This window comes from Monodelphis domestica, chromosome 1 (assembly GCF_027887165.1).
Source record: "Monodelphis domestica isolate mMonDom1 chromosome 1, mMonDom1.pri, whole genome shotgun sequence".
NCBI classification, from domain to species: Eukaryota; Metazoa; Chordata; class Mammalia; order Didelphimorphia; family Didelphidae; genus Monodelphis; species Monodelphis domestica.
The window spans coordinates 126812559-126834250 of NC_077227.1; the positions used below are offsets into that span (position 1 = coordinate 126812559).

Below are 21692 nucleotides of genomic sequence, written 5' to 3' on the forward strand. Positions count from 1 at the left end.
GTTTGGCCCTCCTGTAAACCCAGAAACCATTTTCCTCACCCCAGTGTGGCGACCCTCAAGATGTCTGTTGAAGCTAACATTTGTCATTAGCCCAGCACCCACACCTCTTGTGTCATTTAAATAGAAGGAAGGGGTAGAATTTTCTTCATTAACAATTAATCCTTATTTCACAATACAATTATGAGTAATTATCTTGAGAGGCAGCTGAATAAGCTTTCTTCTTGTTAGATTATGAAGCATCTTTAAATATGCCCTTGGCTTGACCATAAAGGGTCCCCACCCTAGTCTTCACCACCTCATGGAACAGGGTGTCACTGGAAATCTCTTGACTATTTTGGGGGCCCTCTGTCCCTAGCACCTATACCTGATGGGTAAAACCTAGAAGATCATGACTTTCTCAATTCTTCAACAAGAATCTTTTTCTATATGTTTCAACTCAGGGACTCTTTGGTCACCTCTTCTCCTACCTAATTTTAATCTACCAATGAAAATGTATATTTTGAGCTGTACCAGTTCAAAGAGGACTGCACTAATAGATTATTGTTTGAATTTAAAGACTACAAATGTTGTACTTTGGAATAAGGGGGCATCTCAGACTAGAAGAAAGTCTGGGATCTTATTTGATAATGGGTGCCAGATCCTTTAATAAATAGTTATTAGCTTATAGCTCTGTCTCAGTTGTCTTATTGCATATTGGATAAATTTTTGACATTACAGAACATGATCTATCCAGCTCTACCCATAGTTGGTCCTATTCACAGTTCTTAAGATACTTCTAGGTAATATTGGAAGTTAAACTTCTAATAAATTTGAAACTGAAGAAGAAATTCATTAAGATTTGGGAAAGTTTCCTCTCAGCAACAAATTATCATACCGGCTTTCTCTTTGTCTCTTGGTGGTCGGAAAAGTGAATACAGGAAGAAATTATGTCTTCCAGGCCAGTGCACACCCAGGACACAGGCCATACCTGAGAAATGAAGATGGGGAAAAGTATGTTATACAAAGATGTGCAGCTGGCTCTCATTTACCTAAATGGTATATAAATTATTACCCTTATTTAAAACCAGAGGTAGCCCATCCTAACAAGCATTGCTTAATCTGTTTATAAAAAGATAAGTTCTCAAGGGCCAGATAGTATCTTGTGTACCTAGGTGTGAACTCTCTCAGGTAGAATATGCTGACCTTGGTATTTAATTTGTTGGTCATTACTATACTTTATGAAGCTATTGATCTTCCTACTATGTAACTGACAATATATTTTGGATTAATTTTTCTCAAAATATTTTCATTTGTATGTTATTAGTTTGGACCTTATAGGATATCTCTAGAATTTACATACTTTTTTTTCATGTACCACTATGACAACATACTTATCTACTAGATCTGATGCTCTGGAACCTCTTTCCCTTTTACTTTTTATGCCTAAGAGAAAATGAGGAACATTTGCTTTCCCTATATGGAAGCCCCAAGGCAAGATTTTGGCCTGAAGCACAATCTTCTTATTGGGATGGACAAAGGGTTAACCTAAGAAGGGAGTCCCCAAAGCAGCTGATAGTTCACAATGACATAGAATACATAAAAAGAACAAATATGGAGGCCAAAGTAGAACAGATTAAGCCAGTATTGTAGCTTCCTCTGTCCAGGGTACAAGTTCAATCCTTTGTGGGTGGGAAACATATGAGATATGTAACCTATCAAAAAGCAGGTGTGCATATATGTACACAACTCATACTAACCAACCAGCAAGATGTTTTAGAATCATGGAGAAATTCCAACTTTAAAAATCCAATTAGTAGCTATAGAATAATGATGTCAATTCTGTGGTTTTGTCCTAAAAAAGTAGAGTGTATGTCACAGGTGTAAGATTTAAATTAATATCCAATAACTTCAAGTATTCTATTTTATAAGATTTATTAATAATCACTTGAAGTAGAAAGAAAATAAACTAAAAGAAATAGAAGTTAAAACCTAATTATCTAACAAAAAGTAAAACCATGTGTATAGATTCTCCTACCTGGAATAAAGCCAGCTTTCCCAGCATGATCAGGGGAAAAGAGAGAGAGAGAGAGAGGGAGGAGCTACACACAAAACAAATATACTCTCTACATTAGCATGTAACATGAAAAGGCACATAGGAAGCTGGGAGAGTTCTGGGGAGCAAATCCCAGTTACACATAGGGTATTCATTCCCAAACAGGGAGCTCATTCTTGAAGAGCAAAGAGTAAGGATGATCATGTCCACCTCTCAAGGAATATAATGAGCAAGAATAAACTTGGTCAATAAAAGCTTACTGTCTATAAGCTGTGCTTCTCAGGGAAATTTTTTGTATGGGTGGAAGCTGGAACCTGGGAATGAGACTTGTGAGAATGTAAACTACCTTGAGTAAATGTAAATAGCAAAAATAGCTCCAATTAGCCCATAGGAGAACTTGTACCTGACCCTGGACCATCCCTGGCACTATGTTTTCTTTGTTCTGTTTTTATATAATACATGATCTGATCTGAGATTGATGCAGGGATCTATTTTACTTTGTCTTGCTGCCATCCAGGACAGGTCTCATCTAACTAACCCAATTAACACTAATAAAACCAATTAATAACAAAGCTGGCATGGACCCTCTTCTTTCAGTTATCTGGAGGGTAATTCCATTCTAAAATGGCCATAATCAGAGCAAGACAGATCTGCCTCCTTACATGATTAAGCAGTACTGATCAGCAATAGCAAGAGCTAATAAAAGGATTATCTTGAAAAGTAAAGCTTAGAAGATCCCAAATATCTGAAACTAATGCTGGTAGAACTTGAGCTTTATACAAGTAAAGTTAGATTGAAATAATTGGAAAAATACTAATTGTTCATGAGTAGGTTGAGTCAACAGAATAAAAATAACAATTTTATATAAACTAATTCAGTGCCTACTTATTCAGTGCCATTTCAATTAAACTACCAAAAATTATTTTATTAAGCTAGATAAAAATAACAAAAATCATTTGGAAGAGCACATGGCAGAGAATATCAAAAGAATTAATTTTTAAAAATGTAAAGAAAGGAGGTCTACCAGTACCAGATCTTAAATTGTATTATAAAGCAGTAATTATCAAAACAGTCTGGTATTGGTTAAGAAATAGAATGGTGGATCAATAGAAAAGATTAGATACACAATATACCAAGGTATATGACCTTAGCAACCTAATGCTTGATAAATCCAAAGATCCCAGCTTTGGTGATAAGAACTCACTATTTGACAAAAACTGCTGGGAAAACCGGAAAACAGTATGGCAGAAACTAGGTATAGATAAATCCCATGCTAGGCACATACTCATGGCAAGGACAGGATATCCCTTGGAAACCAAAGAGCAGACATGACAGTCAAATACACAGCCAGATTCGGTATGCTGAATCTTTCCCTGGTGGAAAAGCATAATCTTACCAAAGCTTACCACGGGATGAGGTTCGGTCATGGAAAAAACATCTAGGAGCTAGATTCGTTAAAGGCGTCTGGGTAGCTCTAGGAGGAAAACTGATTCTCCCCAGAAAATTATACCAACGTCTATGCAATGTTATTCATTCCAAAGGCCATTATGGAGTGCAATCCATTCTAGATGTAAACCTTAAAATTTCTTAGACTTATGAATGTTGGAAATTTCCCCATTGGTAAATTTCATACTTGAAAAAATTTCCTACTGATAGTAAGAACTCTCTTGGAATGTGAAACTCCTTGGCATGGGAGGATCCTTCTCCTCCCTACTTAAGACTACTTTAGGACAGAAACCTTTTGCTAAACAATGGAAAGGGCTTTGACCTATGCTTAAGCATAGAACAGCAAGTTCTTTGAGTCATGATTGATTTTAGAATTGATACAATAGAGATACTTGGAATGACAGAACCAGGTCTTGGAAACTACAATCTCCACCCTACTCAGAGTAACAGGATTTAGGAAGGGCTGCAGCAAAGATCAAGATTTAATTATTTGAGAATATGACCTTCAACAGACATGTGCAAAGGGGTGGTCCTGGGTTAAGCTAGAGCCACCATTGGCAGAGGGGAGAGATCGACAGTGATTGGTAGATGTGAGAACTGAGGGGAGGGAACTTAGATTGTTGGCTTAAAGATAGCGGGGGGGGGGGGGGGGGGGGGGCTGAGGACAGGGAAGGAGAAGAGTTTTTGCTCTGAAGGAGGTCTGAGAGGAGAGGTCTTGAAGGAGGCTGTGGAAGGAGAACTCAGGAGGAGTCAGGAGGAGAATTCTCTGGAAACATTTCTTGAAAGGAGGCTCTCTTGAAGGTGGAGCCTGAGGTTGGCATGAGAAGCCTTATCTAGAGAGATCTTGGGTGAGTGATAAAACCAACTGACTGATTTATCTCTTAGGACTGAGGTCTAGGCCTTATTGGCTTGAGGCCCTTCTTTCTTATTCCTTTCTTCCTTTCTCTCTTTTTCTATTGATTAATCAGTGTATTATAAATTAAATTTCTCTATAAAACCCAGATGGCTTGGGCATATTCATAAATTGGGAATATATTCCCTGGCGACCATCTTATATTTAAATAAACCAAAGACACAGTAGAAAACATATTTCAGTGGTCATAATTGTTATATATATTTCCCTTGCTCCCAAACATTTTAATTATCACAGTTTATGGCTCCCACTCTCTTATCTACAACAATTTAACGCTAAAAACTATTATAAATCTAACATAGATGTGGTACAAATGTTCTGGACGGCTCCAGGGATTTCAACAAATGCCATCAGAATTTGTCAGGCATGTGACATATGTAGGAAATTTAATCAAGGTCATTTTAAGAACATAGCATTGGGAGGCAGACCTCTAAGTTATATGCCTTTCCAATGTCTACAAATAGACTACATAAACATGCCTAATGACAAAGGATTCAAATATGCATTGGTTATTGTGGATAGACTAACAAGATGGGTTGAGGCATATCCAGTTAGGAAAAATGACACAACCACAGTAGTGAGATCTTTACTGAAAAACATAATTCCTAGGTATGGCATTCCTGATACCATAGGCTTGGATAGAGGGACTCATTTTACTTCTCAGATTCTGCAAGAAGTATATAAGAACCTGGGTATTAAAAGCAGTCTCCATTTTATATATATATATATATATATATATATATATATATATATATATAGGCCACAGAGTTTAGGCCAAGTTGAATGTATGAATAAAGAATTGAAAACATTAATAGGAAAACTCTGTTCAGAAACCCATTTGAAATGGACAGATGTTATTCCACTAGCATTGTTTCAACTAAGAACAAGACCCAGAGGTGACTTGCACATATCCCCATTTGAGATGTTATATGGTCAACATTTATGGCATGGTAGGACTGCAAAACCATCGTATTTATCTATGCTAAAAGGAGAATGTCAACTTCATTACTCCCTAGTAGAAATATAAAGAACTAAGGAAGCTAGGATTGTCAGTATAACAGGTACCACTAGATTTCTCATTACATAATATAAAACCGGGAGAGAAAGTATATGTGAAAAATTTTAATAGAGAAACATCTACAGAACCAAGGTGAAAGGCCCTCTAGATATGATTATGGTTACTCCCACATCTGTCAAAGTATTGGGGAAAGATCCATGGTATGCCTCGCATGTAAAACAACATTATTCCCATAATATTATCAGCAATGTAGAAGAACAAGAAGTAACATCCTAAAGAAAATGCATAAGAAAAAAAATGAAGTTTTGCCAATAGCCCTAACTATATCTTAACAATTGTCCCTATAAATGGAAATCAATACATGAGAGCAGAAGAAGAATAAAAATGAAAGCACTGCACTCAACAACACAAGAACAATAACAATACAAATGAGAGATACGAGAGTACAAGTTAAAACAGAATATAAGCACTGGAAAAACAATGATGAAGTAGTCCCAAAAAATGAAAATAATAGCTCCAATATGGAAAGATCTCTGCTAATAACAAAACAATAAGAATAAAACAAGGTCAATTAACATAGAAAGCACATCTCTGCAAAACACATTACATCATGTATAATTCTATCTATGCCAATAAGGAAACAAGAACCATAAAGTAAAGAAAAATTCTATCTCCAAGAAAAATTCAAGGGGCAAAATAATCTCCTAATATAAACATCTCAAAGAAGTCAAATCCCCATGAAATAAAACCCCTTGAAAAATTAAACATCAAATGATATAAGATAATATCACATTTCAAAATTATAAGACATATCTTGAAATCTACTTAGTACAATATATTACATACACCCACACATGAAGATTATCACATGAAAAAGCATACATCCAACTCATGAAGAATCAAACTATTAAAGATTGACATGCACATGCAAACAAGGAAAAATCAATATTACACACAGGCATACAAAGAGCTTACACATATGTATGTTCCTGTATGTTAAAGAATATGGGACTTTAATCAAGGGGAGATGACAGACAACATGTGTAACCTGAACAGATGAAGAACCCAAGACATGTATGTTTCCTACAATCAACATCATGGAAAGACTTTGAAATCTAGAACTGATGGTGATGAGGTCACATAAGAATTTGTCCTACATGTTAACTTCACACACATAGGCACATGCACGTATACAATCACATATGAGCACAACATGGAAAAAAATCTCATGGATTGGGTAAATATGTAACATCTTATAATTAGAACACACACAAAAAATTCATACTGATATAATTCTGAGTTTCTGTGAAAAATTCAAACAAAGGAAATCTTATCTGCATGACTTTGAACAGAACTCACATGCAAATGTGTCATACTTGTACATATGTAAAATTTATACGGACAGAACCATGTACATTTGTAAAATACTAATGGAATTAACATTCTAACAATATAATTTTAAGTTACTGACATTTCTAACAACTAACACAGGGCAAGATTAGTTAAGTCATTTGGAACACTAGATAGATTAAGGACAGATTGATATCATATTTAAGAAAGGTTGTTACATAGTTATTTTAGGAATTGTTATTGTTTATAAAAGTTTTACTTATAACAAATTATAATTCATTAGGAAATAAGGAAGTTACATTGTTGATAAAAACTGTTTAAATTTTTGTATTGGGTATTATTGTTTTCAAAACCATATTTCTGTAGTCCACTTGTATGTTATGACCTACCCCATTCTCCTTAAATCCCAAATCTTAGAATAGGGTTAGATAGATTAGAGTAGTAAAGATAGACTAGGTTTTTTTTATTTTGAGGGGTTGTGGCATACTTTATAATAGTATAGTATCATAGCTTAGACAGAAGAAATTAGGAGATAATAGGTAAGTGTGAGAAAAGGAATGCAGAATTCCTGGCTATAATTCTGCTAAATCCAAAACAGAAGATATTGTGTGAATGAAGAAGCATGGGCAAAGACAAAAAGTTGGATCTGCAAAGCAATGAGAGCTCAGAACATGTGGAACACAGAAATCATTGGGGGAGGGGAGAGACTGTTCCAATGGAAGCTTGAAGGAAAGGCAGTTAGGACTCCAGCTGCTTGGGAATAGATTTGGTTGCTTTTGCCTGAAGGCGGAGGACAGACCCCCTTCATCTCTCTGCCTTCTACTTATACTGTGAGCTGAAGAGATATCTGGTCTTGCCCAGAAGAGACTTGTTAGCAGTGCTGTTATTATCTCCCCTTAGGGGGAGATAATTTTTTGTTTTTTGAAGTGACTATTTCAAAGCCTTCAATCAACAAGATAGTTTAGAATTAGGGAGACCCTAATTTCCCTCTTTCCCCAGCCTCATCTTACCCCCTTCTCCCCAAAGAATAAAAGATCCTTTAGTTAAAGTACTAGTTTGTAGGATTGGTTATTAGTGGGAAATTTTACAACTTACCATCTGTGAGAAGATCTTCATCAAGACAGTTGGAAAGGAAGAAACAGGAAGTAGTATAGGGGAGGGGCTCAAGATTCAATCTCTTTCTTTTGCTTATTTCCTGGTGCAACTAAATTTCCCCTCACTATTATTCACCAAGTTTTCATCTCTAGTACAATATCTAACCTAATGTTGGCCTTCTCTAACATAAGGTCAGGAGGGAGAGAGATAAACTGAAACTCAAAATGTAACAACAATGAATGAATGCATTTTTTTTTTTAAGGAAGGCTTGGAAGATCCCAAATATCTGAAACCAATGTTGGCAGAATTTAAGTAGCAGATGTGATCTCTATAGCATTAATGGCAGAAGTTGTGGGAGAGTGACATTTGATATAGTCTTGATAGCATGGGATAATTGATACACAGCCTCTAACCCACCAGTAAAAGCACTGAAAACAAAGTTATACTCTCCTATCTCCTCTTTTTACACACATCTCTTATCAAAAATAAGCCCTCAAGGAAAAGTCTTTATTAATATTTGACCATTTTCTGGAGTGGAATCCATACCTTTACAGTATGAACCACAGTCTAGTTTGAGAGGCAGTTGATGGAAGTCAACCTATAATAACAATAATGAAAAAACTTCTTATAATTTACAAAGGGCTATCTTCCCAATATCTATGAGGTAAATAGTACAAATAGTATTATTATCTCCATTTGTAAAATGGGGATAATATTAGGAAATTAAGACTTAGAAAGTTGGAAATTATTTGTTCAAGGTCACACATAGCTAAAAAATGTAGGAGTACTTAAACACAAGTCTGGTCATCCCAAATCCAATGTTCTTTCTTCTCAATACATTCTATAATTTCTCTTTTCTTATTCTTCTGAGAACATGATCTCTCCAAAGAAGGCATTCAGGTAGAATCTAAACCCACAATCTCTTGCTTTGGAGACACATTATCATCTCATAATTCTAGGAATTCCTCCCCCCCCTTCCCCCAATGTGTAATAGATTCTTTGATCTGAATCCATAAACCTAAATTGAAACTTTTAATTCCCCAGTTGATGATTCAGTGCCACCAGTGATAAGCCTTTGACTCTCATTCCCATTTTACTTTCTCCTTTCATTTTCAAGATAGGAAGGTATTTGCAATATTTAGTCAGGATGGTGGTGTGGCAAATACAACATAAAAAATTTTTTTTTCAGTGACTTGCTTGAGTGACTCCTCAATGTGGCTATTTTTACAAAATAATCATTCACTTTTAATTTACCTGAGGGACCTTTGGTTTCACTTGGCAACATCATGATATGTCCAGGGAGAAGAAAGTGGATCCCTGTAGTACTAGGAGAGAAATAGACAATAGAGTGTGAGCTATGGGAATGATCCTGGAAAGGACAATATCTTGGTGTTTGGGTGTAGGGATAGAGGATGGATGGAAGAGACTTCAGGGATCTATCTAGTGTGAAGATGGGATTAACTCTCTCCTTGATTACTTTTAAATTTAATCACCAGAAGCCTATACATACACCTTACTTAACTCCTAAATAGGGGAAGTCCACAACCCATGTGCTAAAGTGAGTGACAACTCAGAAAAGACTAACTTCCCCCTGGGCAGTCCTAAGCAAAGTTATAGACTGCAATTGTTCCCCGTAGAGGAAGGCACAGGAAGTGACAAAAAGAAGGGTCTTTAAAAGTGGCTGCAACTTCCTGTGATGCAGTCTTTTGAAGCTCAGGAGGCTGGTGGAGGACCTTCCTCAGCATGGACCTCGGATTCTAGGGTTTTCCCCTTTGGACTACATTGTGGGTGAGTGAAAAGCTGATTCCTTTTCCTGGGTACTGGAGAGATTAGTTTCCAGAGGAGGCCACATAGTTATTTACCACTGGTTCTTCCAGCTAAATGGCTCTCTTCCTAAGGGCCCTCTGGTGGAGGGCTAATTAGCCCAGCCTGAGTTGAGACAGGTACTGGAGAAACATTCAGGGTGATTAGCTAGGCTGGTTTCTCTACCCTCTTTCACATTTCTCTACTTTACTCTTTCCTTCTATTTTGTAAATAAAGCTGATAAATAAAAAGTCATTTTTGATTTGAGTTATAATTTTGGCAACCACATTCTCACATATTTTAGTCAAACCACTCATTTTAACCCTTATACTAGGGATGTGAGGGCTGGGCAAATAATACTGTGTACATTGGGAATGATGAGGGAATTTATGAGTTAATTTGTATGTATACATGTAAATCTCAACTGCCAGTCACTGATACTGAAGGTTAGAAATGACAGCAAAAAGTGTTCCCTTTTGCAGAGAAAGTCTCTACAACCTCAGAAAGAATACCTACATTACATAAAGAATTGGTTTTATAAAATATCTTTTTTTTTCTCCTTTGGATCAATCCAAACTCATTTTTACTCCAGCTCAGGAATTACCATCTTAGTTAAGGCTCAGCCCTGTGAATTTGCATCCTGAATATACCATGGAGAAAATTCAAATTCAAGGTTCATTGAAGGATTCAATTTCACATATGAAAATAAAAATGATCTAGCCTTTTGAGCACAAAAAGAATTTTCTGCTAAAGATATGCCAAATGACCTTAACTAAAACACTTACTAAATTTCAACTATAACATGGAAATGCTTTTGTTTTGTAATAGTTAAAATTAAATTAGGAGGATACTAGTAGCTTTAGTGGCTTTATTACATCAAAGTAGTGATAGTAAAGAGAGGGAAATGTAGGAAAGAGGTAAAGAGTTGCTTAGCTTAATAGTCTATTTGCAGTTTGATGGATTGAAACTCACCACCAACAGGGGTTCCTAGGGGTTCCTTTAGGTTCAAAGCTATAGCCAGAAGAGAGCAAGAGAGCAAAAAGTGCCTTGGTCTTGCTTTATAAGCAAATTTCTCCACCCACTAGCTCTCCCACATCACATCTCAGGAACCCCCTTAATTTCCCTGGCACCACTCAGGGGGTGGTGCCTGTGGGATCAGTTTCCTGTCTCATTGGTTTCAGCTTCCTTTCTCTGAGGGTTTCTCTATATTTGTACATCTCAATGGTAAAGGATCTTCAGGTTCCTGGTTGATTACATGAAACAAAGCAACATAACAGGAAGGGGAATTGGCTTGGACCAATGACTATTTTAATATGAATTTGGTGGTGTTTAATTGCTAGATGGCATCAGAAAGTACTTTGAAATCTTTACTTAATGAGATGATGGTTAATGAATAGTCTCAGGAAAGCTTGGGCCCCCTTCCTTAGCTGAAATCATCAGTTCCATCATATAGTTACAGAAACATAGAAAAATCAGTCAAGTAGTCAATAAACATTTAAGTGCTTAATATGGTCCAGTAATCATGCTAGATAGGCACAAAGAAAGGCAAAAGGTCAAGGAACCTACAGTCCAATGGGGGAGACAATATGAAAATAAATATGTATAAATAATCTATATACAGGACAAACTGGAAATAATCAACAGAATTAAAGCACTAGCATTATGGGAGATCAAGAAAGCCTTCTTCCAGAAGGTAGCATTTTAGCTGAGAATTAAAGGAAATCAGAGAATTAAGAAGACACAGGGGACAGCTGGGTGGCTCAGTGGATTGAGAGCCAGACCTAGAGATGGGAGGTTCTAGGTTCAAATTTGACCTTAGACACTTCCTAGAGCTTGTTACCCTGGGCAAGTCACTTAACCCCCATTGCCTAGCCCTTACTTCTCTTCTGTCTTGGAACCAATACATAGTATTGATTCTAAGGTAGAATGTAAAGGTTTAAAAAAAAAGACACAAATGAGGAGGAAGAGAATTCCAGCCATGGGGGATAGCCAATGAAAATGCATAGAATTGGGAAAGGGAGTGTCTTGTTAGAGGAACAACAAAGATGCTGGTGACTGAAATGCAAAATAAGGGGTTTAGGAGCAAGAAGGCTGGAAAGGTAGGGAGGAGGACAGTAATGAATGGTTTTGACCATCAAAGAGAGGATTTTATCCTAGAGGTGACGGGGGCAATAGAGTTGATTGAATGAGGAAGGTGACAAGGTAAGATCTGTGCTTTAGGAAGATTTGATTTGATAGTTGAGTGGAGAATGGACTGGATTAAGAAAAGCCAGGGCACCTATAGCCATGAGGAAGAGAGACTGACCTATTGTTATTGCAATAGTCTAGGCATGAGGTAATAAGGGCCCCCACCAGTAATGGCAGTGTCAGAAAAGAAAAGGGGCATAGAGATCTGTTCTCTTACAACCTTTCCTTGTCACAACCTCTTCATTGAACAGGCCTCCCTGCTGGAAAGGCTTCACCCCACATGCATATTTGATTTTTCTCTCTCAATAAATCCCTCTTATTTTAACACAGATTTGTTTCTGAAAATTATTTTCTAAGTTAACATCACCAAGTTGAGCTGTCTTCTCGAAGAGCTGATGTGGAGGGTGAATACTTTATTTATGATAAATGATATTTATAGTTCATCAGAGTCTTTATGAGAGAGTTTAAATCCTCCTTGGGCTGGGCCCAAGATAGCTTCAGGCCTTCCCACAGTCAGTTACTGGCTTTCCAGTAGAATCTTCTATAACAGTTAAAATTTAGGGGAGATGGGGAGACTGAGGCAGGTAGAAATTAGTTTCTCTCTGCAAGAAGTATTATATTTTTTAGAGGTTTAATAAAGGTTAAAGATTAAAGAATATACAAGTAAGAAACATGTGCCTAGGCCAGAGGCCTAGACAAAATAACCTCACATCATGCAAGAGACGCGCCTGCTCCAAAACGGAAGTCCAAAAGAGCCAAGAACCCCTCCAAAGCCTTTGAATCAGCTTAAAATACCTTCTCGATCTCAGCCCAGGTGAGATTACAAGGCATTCTGGGGAAGTGGAGCAAAGGCTCATGGGGATTGTAGTCCTGTATTCAAGTCTATTTTTTTACACTTCACAGCAGTCAGGACACTCATTTGGGACACAGGAATACAGTTAGATGGCAAAGTTGATGACAGATTAGATAGGACCTGAACACCAGGACACCAGTAAAGGTAGCTTCAGCTCCATGGGGAAAGGAAACGAAAACTCCCACTTGGCTCATACAGAAACAAGCCACAGGAAATTACCACTTCAAGCTCTCTCAGAGACAGGAATCAAAAACCCTTTGGGTTCCACTGTGTCCTTTCTTATATCTTCCCCACATTCCAGAATAAAATCCTTATTGTTCTGTGGCATGTTGCAAGTTCCCTCTTTGCAAACTTTCCCTTTTACTCCCTGTTTGCAAACCTTTTCTATCTCCTCCCCCTTTCAGGGGTAGATTCCTTGCTGGATGGAGCCAAGCAGCTTGTTTAGCTTTTAGCCTAGCTCCTCACTGGGCTAGATCAAGTAGATTGCTCAGCTGCCAGGCACTGTTGGTACAAGGCTGTGAAGTCAGGCAAGGCTACTCCAATACTAGTCTCTTTACTAGGTGCAAGGTTTCTACTGCGTCAGTGTGCTGGCCTCCCTGGACTTGTTCTGGGATGGGTAGCAGCAGTCTTCATCATCTTTAGCTTCTACCTCTAATGGGGAATCTAATGCTCTTTTCAACTAAAGGATTACTCCTAGCCTAGAACCAGAAGCTTCTTCTCTTTGACTCCCTCAGAGACTGAACTCTGAACTTGGAATCTTCAGGCAGGAAGCAGAAGTAGTTTAGTGTCCGATTAGCTCAGAGCTCTCTCAATATGGAACTCCACCTGTACTTAGAGAAACCAGTTCAATTTTATTTCCTAGACTCTGTAGGGTCATAGCAGACAAATGAATAGAAGAAATCCATGTCCTAGAGTCAAATTCATTGTCTCTGCTGGTCTTTTCATACTCAGTTGAGCTATTTAGGCCTCAGACCTTTTCTAAAGTATTTCAATCCAAAAGGGTGTCCCCTTTACATTTCAACTTTTTTTTTTTTAAATTTTGTTTCAATGTGTTTCTGTCTTTGCCTGGGTCAACTTACAGCTTTGCAAAAGTACAAGGAAGAAACACTCTCCCTGCCTCTTCATATCTGTGTATATGGTATATATACATGTAGTAGCCTTGGTTTCCCTGAAGGAGAATAGAAGATCCCTGAGAACAGAGACAGAGAATTGTCTTTGTATCCTCACTGTCTAATACAATTTCCATCATACTGTAATAAATGTTTTTTTATTATGATACATAATAAACAGGTACTAAATAAAACCTTACTTTGTTTCTTGTTTACCTAATCCATTCCCCCATTGAACTTTTTATTTTTAGGGGGATAGGGATAGGGGACTGAACCTGTGATTTCATGGGCATAGAGGACTTTTGGGTGAGGAAATACCTTTCTATTCATTCATTCATGTAGGACTATATAGATACATTCACTTATCCATTGATTTGTAAGACAAATGGCCTGGAAGAATTGGAGCCACTCCAAGGTCAATGTCACTATAAATTGCACAGGAGCTTTGCCCTGCTCCATTTTCACCCTGGCCAAGCTATCTGTCTTTAGATAATCTTGTGGCCCCTGGGAACTCACTGTATTAATGTCAGACTTGCTGAGCTCACTGTAGCTCAGAACTCCCAAGCCCAAGAGATCCACCAGTCACAGTCTCCTTCCCCTAAGCAAGGATTACAGGAATATATCCCCACATGGCTGTGAAATTCCTTCCGATCAACACTTTCCCAATATCTTCCCATCATATTCTCTCTTACTCTCTCTCTCTCTCTCTATATATATATGATTCATATCTATATGATCATAATCTATATGATTCATATATCATATAAATATATATGTATATATATTTATATGTATAAGTGTCTCAAATCTCTTCCCACTCCATTCTCTATTTGGCTTTTAAAGCCCTTTACAACCTATTCTCTTCCTATTGTTCCAGTCTTATAATTTACTTACCTTCACACAATTTAGCACCCAATGACATTGGCTTCCCTGCTATTCCTTACATTAAACTTTCCATCTCTTGACTCAAGGCACTAGCAGCTCTCCCTTATCTCCTAGCTTCTCCTAGCTTTCTTGGCTTCCTCCAAATCTCAGCTAAGGTCCCACCTTCTTCCTTTGTTAATTATTTCCATTCTATCCTAGTTTTTTTGTACCTAGTTTTTGCATGTTTTCTTCTCCATTAGACTGTGAGCTCCCTGCTAGCAGGGATTCTCTTTTGTCTTTCTTTCTAAACCCAGGACTTAGCTGGAAATAGTCTTTTGTTGACTTTGGGCTTAATCTTCTCCATGTGCACTGAGAATAATTGCCTTTCTGATGGTCCTCCTTGACAATACCCCTAGACAACACCCAGGTGTGGTCTAGAGAGATCCACTAACCCAGTCTTCACATTGCTCTATATCTAAGATCTAGATCAAAGACTTTCAGTGGTTCCCCATTGTCTAGCTGACAAAATAAATGCACCTTAGCCTTACATTTAAGGCAAAATTTGTCTCTCATCCGCTTTTCTGATGTAATTCCATGGCACTCCCACTAACATCCTTTACACTCTAGCCAAGCTAAATTCCATTTCTATTCCCAATTTTGTTCTACCTTCTTTGCATATAGGTACATTATACTTTCTCCTTTTCAAAGTCCATATCAGGCACTGCCTCCTAAAGAATGCACTCCCCTCTCCCTCCCCCCATTTTCCTCAGTGGAAAGGTCTGCTCTTTGAGGTTCTCAAACCATTCTATTTAACCTCTACTTTTACTTTAATATGCACATGTTCCATCCACCTACTCCAGGGAAACTCTTGAGGGAAAGACTTATATCATCTTTTCTCTTTGACTCCATGATACCCCAGTCTGTGTCTGGCACATACATACTGAGTGTTTAACAAATGCTGGTTGAAATGAATCACATCCTGTATTATTTCCTGTCTGAATTTTTAAGCCATGGAAGAAAATTCAAAATCTTCCTTACACAAAGTTTCTAGAAATTGTGAAAGCTCTTGTTATTTTTCTTCTCCAACTCACCTGGGATCCTGCTCTGGGTCTGTCAAAGGCAGAAACTTTCTAAATAAAATGTCAAAGATGGCTGCCTGTTGCTCCAATTGGACATCTCTGATCATGTGATTTTGTCCTGAGCCTAATCCATAAACATCTTCTATCTTCTGAAAGACTTCCACTGGGCTTTTAAATGGAGTACCTGTGTTGAAGAAGACAATAATGATATGTACCCTCCAACTTTATTTATAATTTGAGAACCAGTTTGCCTTTATCTACTAATGTAGTCTTTTTTCTCTTACTCTCCCCTCTTTCACCCTCTTTTTCCTTCTTCCTGGTTTTTTAATATCTCTTCCAACACTTCCTAGTTTCCTCCTGAACCTACCTTTTACTCAAATCTTAAAAACTCAGATACACTCAGTTATTTTTGCCTGTCTCTCTAGAACTCTTTAGTCTCCTCTCCTTTAGAATATAAACAGCAATTTTTTTTTGCATCCCTACTATCTTCATTTATTTTAATCCATGGCTGAATTATTTAATAAAACAGAGAAAATAGAGCTCAAGATGCCTGGTCAGAGACAGTAGTAATTTATTGCTACTTATAGAACAGAAGGCAAATAATAGTATAATTTCACATTCCTTCTTTCTTTATATTCATCTTTCTTCTCTCTCTGTACTCTCAATCTTTATATCTGCAATACCAGAAATTAAGAGGCTATTCCATTTTCTTCTTGGTTCTATACCAATAATACAAATAGAGTATCATAACGTGGAAGAAGGAACTAATAGCTCTAAGTTGAATGGCCCTTACCTGTAACTGGTTTGGGTGGTTTAAGTTTTAATATTTGAATTGGACTGCTGAACTTAATTTCTGCTTTGAGAAGATAATTTTCCTGAAAGAAAGAATTATAGAGCTTTATAACAGAAGGCAGCAATCTCAAGAATTATAAGGCATAGAGACATGTGTGTGACCCACCCCACCCACCTGATATAGAAAAGACCTTAAAGGAACCTGGGACTGTACTGAGATATCCTTGTCAGACACAGCAAAGGATATTTAAGGTTTGAACCTACATTCTCTTTTGGTTACTCAGGGCTCAAGTTCATTTTCATAATAATCTTCTCACTGATGGAGACTGATACCTATTAACAAGAGCTTGGGAAAGGAGAGATATGAGTTCTTCTGTCTTTAGGCTTTAAGAGAGGATATATATATATTTCTAGGCTCTCTTCTGGGAGAGGTCTTCAGAGGGAAAGAATGACTCAAGAAAGAAGTCAACAAATAGAGAAGCTGGTGCCTTGGTCACGTCCCTATTCTCAGCTTAATCATAAGAGAGAGAGAGAAGAGGGAGAGCCCTCAAAAGGAAATTCACCAATGTTTTGAGAAAATTTAACTAGCCTGTACTCCTTTCTTTGATACCCCAAGATTAACTCTAGATTTTAAAAAGGGTGAGTTTTGATATTAAGAATTAAGTTGCTATTTATCCCACCTTGATTGAATTAAGAATATAGACAAAGCCTGTTGTTTATTTGTAAATAATCTCTTAAAATAGTAGACAGAAAAATGATAGGAGGGGTAGAGAAGAGTGGGCATATACACTCTGAAGTAATTCTAAAAGTCTCAACTCCTGGCATCCCATCCAAAAGACCATTGTCTCTTGTGCCTTGTGACTCCTTGGCATCCAAAGACTTACCTCTTGCCCCAGAGTAAGGGCCATAGTCCTCTAATCAGAGGGACTTTGGAAAGGGACATCATAAAGAGCATAAGCTGGAGTATGGAAAGGAAGTTAAAGACTCCCCCCCCCACCCTCCCTGGGAATCTGGAAGGAGGTGTGTTTGCCTCTCAGCCGGGCCTTAGAAGAGGCTTTCTAAGAGAATGGCCAGTCACACAGGGCTAGAGGCTTTTTTTCCCCTCTGGCCCACTTTTTAGTATGTAATAAATAATTAAAAACTAAAATACAGTCTCTATTGAATTTTAATCTTAACAGTCTCTAATGTGGCAAGTTAGGAAAAGAGACATAATTGAGGTGCTAGCTCCTCTAAATGTTGGTTTCTTCCCAGAGTCTTTTTCTCCTTTCAGAGACCTTTACCTGAAGAGAGCTTAGAACTGAATGAAGAAAGTCTAGAACAAAGAATAAATTCAATACTACAGGTAAATTCTCAAATAAATCTCTTAAATACACCTCAGATTTTGGAAAATTTCCTTAAAGCTTTTTTTTTCTTACTAGTTCTGCAAGATCTTGCGACACACTGACTTTCTGTAAAAAAAAAACAAAAAAACAGAAATGAGTTCACTTTTAACATACCATCTATCACTCTGTCCCTTCTAATTTTCCAAGAGGGCCTCTGTGATAGTCTTAAAATTCTTTGAGGGACAATAAGTGTAATCACTCAACAAACATTTTCTGAATACAACCTTCCCAGACACAGACATTAACAGGTAGCAGTTCTTTGATCCTACTTCTTTTGAGCTGGTGGCATTTCCCTTGAATAGTAGATTAACTTAATGATAATTCAGAAATTTATACCTGAATTCAAAACTCAGAACAATATCAAATTACTGTTCTAATAAACTTTGCTTCAAATAGAAAGTTTCACTAATAGTAAGTTAGAGCTAGATACAGTTATTATTGTTGCTTTCATGTTGTTGCAATGATAATTAACAATAAAACATTTTTCAGGCCTTTTGAAAAACAAAAAAATGTTTTACTGTATACTACCGCATGACCAGCAAGATTCTAGAGGCTATGAAGATACCCAAAGTTATATGGTAGAGTTTGTGGTCTCTAGAAGATTATTACAATCTAGTTGCAAAGAAAAGACATGAAAGAGTGAGATAATAATAAATGGTAGTATATGATTAAATATCATAAGAGCTGTTGTTGTCCAGTTATTTCAGTTGTATCCAAGTCTTTGTGACCCCATTTGGAGTTTTCTTGGCAAAGATACTGAAGTGGTTTGTCTTTTCTTCCTCCAGCTCATTTTATAGATGAGGAAACTGAGGTAAACAGGGTTGAGTGACTTGCCCAGAGTCACACAGCTAGTTAAGTGTCTTGAGTCTGCATTTGAACTCTGGTCTTCTTGACTCTAGGCCTGGTGCTCTATCCATTGTGTCATCAAGCTGCCCATAGGAGTAGTATGAAGGAAAAATATTGTAGTTCAGAGGAGAAAGAAGTCATTACAGAATGGAGTGGTTAGGGAGGTCATGGAATGGTTATAAAGAAAATGAGATTTGAACTGGGCCCTGAAGAATAGATAGAATTTTGAATAGATGGTGGAAAACAATAAACAGGGCACTATAGGATGTGGAAAGTGGGAGGAAAGAAGCAAGATAGCATGAGTAAAGACTCAAAGGCAAGAATAAGTATGGTGTCCAAGAGACAGTGAGGAGAACATCTTGGCTGGAAGAGAGGGTTGCTATTGTTAAATACTAGGAAAAGGCACTGAGGTCAGATTTTGATTGGCCCTGAATTCCAAAATAAGCAATTTGGACTTTATTCCATTGGTAAAGCTGTTAAATTTTTTTGAAGAGAGAAAAACTATTTTAGGAATTTTAATATATTAGTACTAGATAAGATGAATTGAAAACAAGGGAAATTAGAGAAGAGCAAACTAGTTATCTTTGTGATTAATAAGTATTTCAATGTGGCTATAGATTTTTTTATGGCTGTTTATGGTATTTATTTAGATTTAAAAGACTGCAATTAGGATAAACCTCGGCTAGTAATACCTCAGCATACAGTGAATAAGCTTCTATTCCAAAGTGTATTCCTACTTAGATAGTAAACCAACCAATAGCTATTAAGCACCTATTATTTACAAGTCCCTATTGTAGAACCTGGGAGAAAGATAAAGAAGCACAAAATATTGCTACTACACTAAAGATAACATAACGATGTTATGACCTAGTTAAGGAGACATGAGCCATACACCTGAAGAGCTAACAAACAATAAAAGCAGTCTATGCTAAATTCCAAATGAGTGGTACAGAAATAAATCCCCATTGCCTAGCCCTTACTATTCTTTTGCCTTGGAATCAAGACACAGTATTGATTCTAAACAGAAGGTAAGAGTTTAAAAAAAGGTGGGGTACTAGATAATGAGTCAAATAACTTGGATTTGTTGAACCCCAATTCTGCTACTGTGACCTGTGGGCCTCAGTTTCTTTGTCTATAAAACAAGGGGGTTGAACTAGATGGCCTCTATGGGCCATTTTAGCTCTAAAACTATATAACTTTATTGTTGATATTCTAATTATAGGAGACTAGATATGCTTTACCTTTATATATTTTTCCCTTGCAATTTTACTCTACTATTATAATAAAATCTAATGCTGTATTTGAACCACTTGTGTGGTAAAAGAAAGGTTAAGATCTAGGGATTTTGAAAATAACTTCCTCTTTTTACCTATGATTGGTGGAGCGAACCTGAGAAATGCAGGACCAGAACAAAGTGTTTTCCTGTCTTGTCATATAAAACAAGTCTCTGTGTGTGTGTGTATTATTTTTACTAGCAGACTCTAAGGTTCTTCAGAACATAAATCATATATTGTGCCCCCTTACAACACCCTATAGCAATTAGCACAGTTAGAGATAAAAGTAGGGAACAGGCTTGTAATTTTACTGGTACAGGAAACTCTCTTTACCAAAGCAGGTAGGTGTTTTCTCTACAATTTATGGTGCTAGAGAGATGCCTAAAGCACTGAGTGGTTATGACTTGCCCAAGGTCACCTAGCTAGCAGTCAGTGGCAGGCCTCAAACCCAGTTCTTTCTAGGTTTGAGACTGGTTTTTTATTCACATCATCTCCATATATCACATTGCCTTTAAGAGGAAGTCAATAAATATCAATCGATGACAATTACATTTTTTGAAAAATGTTTTTAGACTTTAAAAATCTCACCTAACAATAAAAAGTTGTTATATATTGAGGATTTATCAACTGAAAACACTGACTTTAATGTCAAGTTTCAGCTAGAGAAATAAAATTAGGAGTCAGACTGGAAAGTACCTAATTGGGTATGGACTGATGTCTCTTCTTTTTCTTGTACTCTAGCATTAAACCTAGAATGTGGTGAGGATGGGGCAGGGGGGGGGGGAGGGGGGTGAAGATATAAATCTAGAACGAAACATGCAGATTAAAAATGAAAAGTCTTCTTACTAGATGCAAATGGCTAGCTTTCTTCTTTGATTGAGATAAATGGGGTTGCTCCACCTCCTTAATCCAGTTTTCCTTGGGTAATCGATATACTTCTAGCCAAATAGACCCACTTCCTGCATTGGGAAACCGGTTATTAAGCAACTTCAAATAGGCAAAATGTCTTTTGTAAAGTGGTCTGCCTTCTCAGAACTTTTGGCAAGAGGATATTTATATATCCTGGTAAGATAAAGATGATGCAATCACTGAAGCAATACAAGCTGTGACCCCTGAAGGGATTTTTCTCCTGAGGGGAACAACACTTTAATAAGGCCCTTTAGAATTGGATACTCAACCATATAACTCTTCAACTGTCATCACCAAACTATCACAGGCTAGAAAGATTAAGAATAGTTGTATAAGGAGATGAAGTTGTATGGGACATCCAAATCCCTCATACTTGAACAGTGGAAATTTTCTTTAACCAGTCTTGGTATAGGCTCTCAATGTTTTATGTGTTCCAAATTAGTATAGTTCCTAAATCTCCCTTTAATATTTAACTATAATACATGGGGGAGGGGAAATAATCATGAGATTCCTGAGAGTTCCCCTAAGCCCTATATGAAGTTGAGGCATGTAAGAAGCAGGTAATGGAGACCATGAAGTGTAAAGGTACAAAGTAAGTGTTAAGAAATTCTACCCTTTATGAGGTATAAAGAAATCTCTTCATTACATGTATAGGGCTCTAGGGATTGGCTGGAAGAAGGATCAGACTCTAATAGTTCCCCATTACCTCTAGAATCAAAAAGATAGTTCTCTGCCATTTA

The 21692-nt window shown here is 37.2% G+C and overlaps 1 protein-coding gene across 8 annotated transcripts in view; it reads right to left on the reverse strand.

Annotated features, from left to right (window-relative positions):
• Positions 1-21692, reverse strand: part of WDR93 (WD repeat domain 93) — a 64738-nt gene that overhangs the window by 30764 nt on the left and 12282 nt on the right. For 6 of the 8 annotated variants that reach the window (XM_007479338.2, XM_007479333.2, XM_056806415.1 and 3 more), the window contains 6 exons: positions 20890-21002; positions 17957-17989; positions 16543-16624; positions 15762-15933; positions 9109-9179; positions 875-967 (listed from right to left, as the gene is read on the reverse strand). In XM_007479338.2, the coding sequence (XP_007479400.1) occupies positions 875-967; positions 9109-9179; positions 15762-15933; positions 16543-16624; positions 17957-17989; positions 20890-21002 (564 nt within the window). The remainder of the gene's footprint in view (positions 1-874; positions 968-9108; positions 9180-15761; positions 15934-16542; positions 16625-17956; positions 17990-20889; positions 21003-21692) is intronic. The other 2 variants (XM_007479335.2, XM_007479334.2) reach the window with 2 other exon arrangements.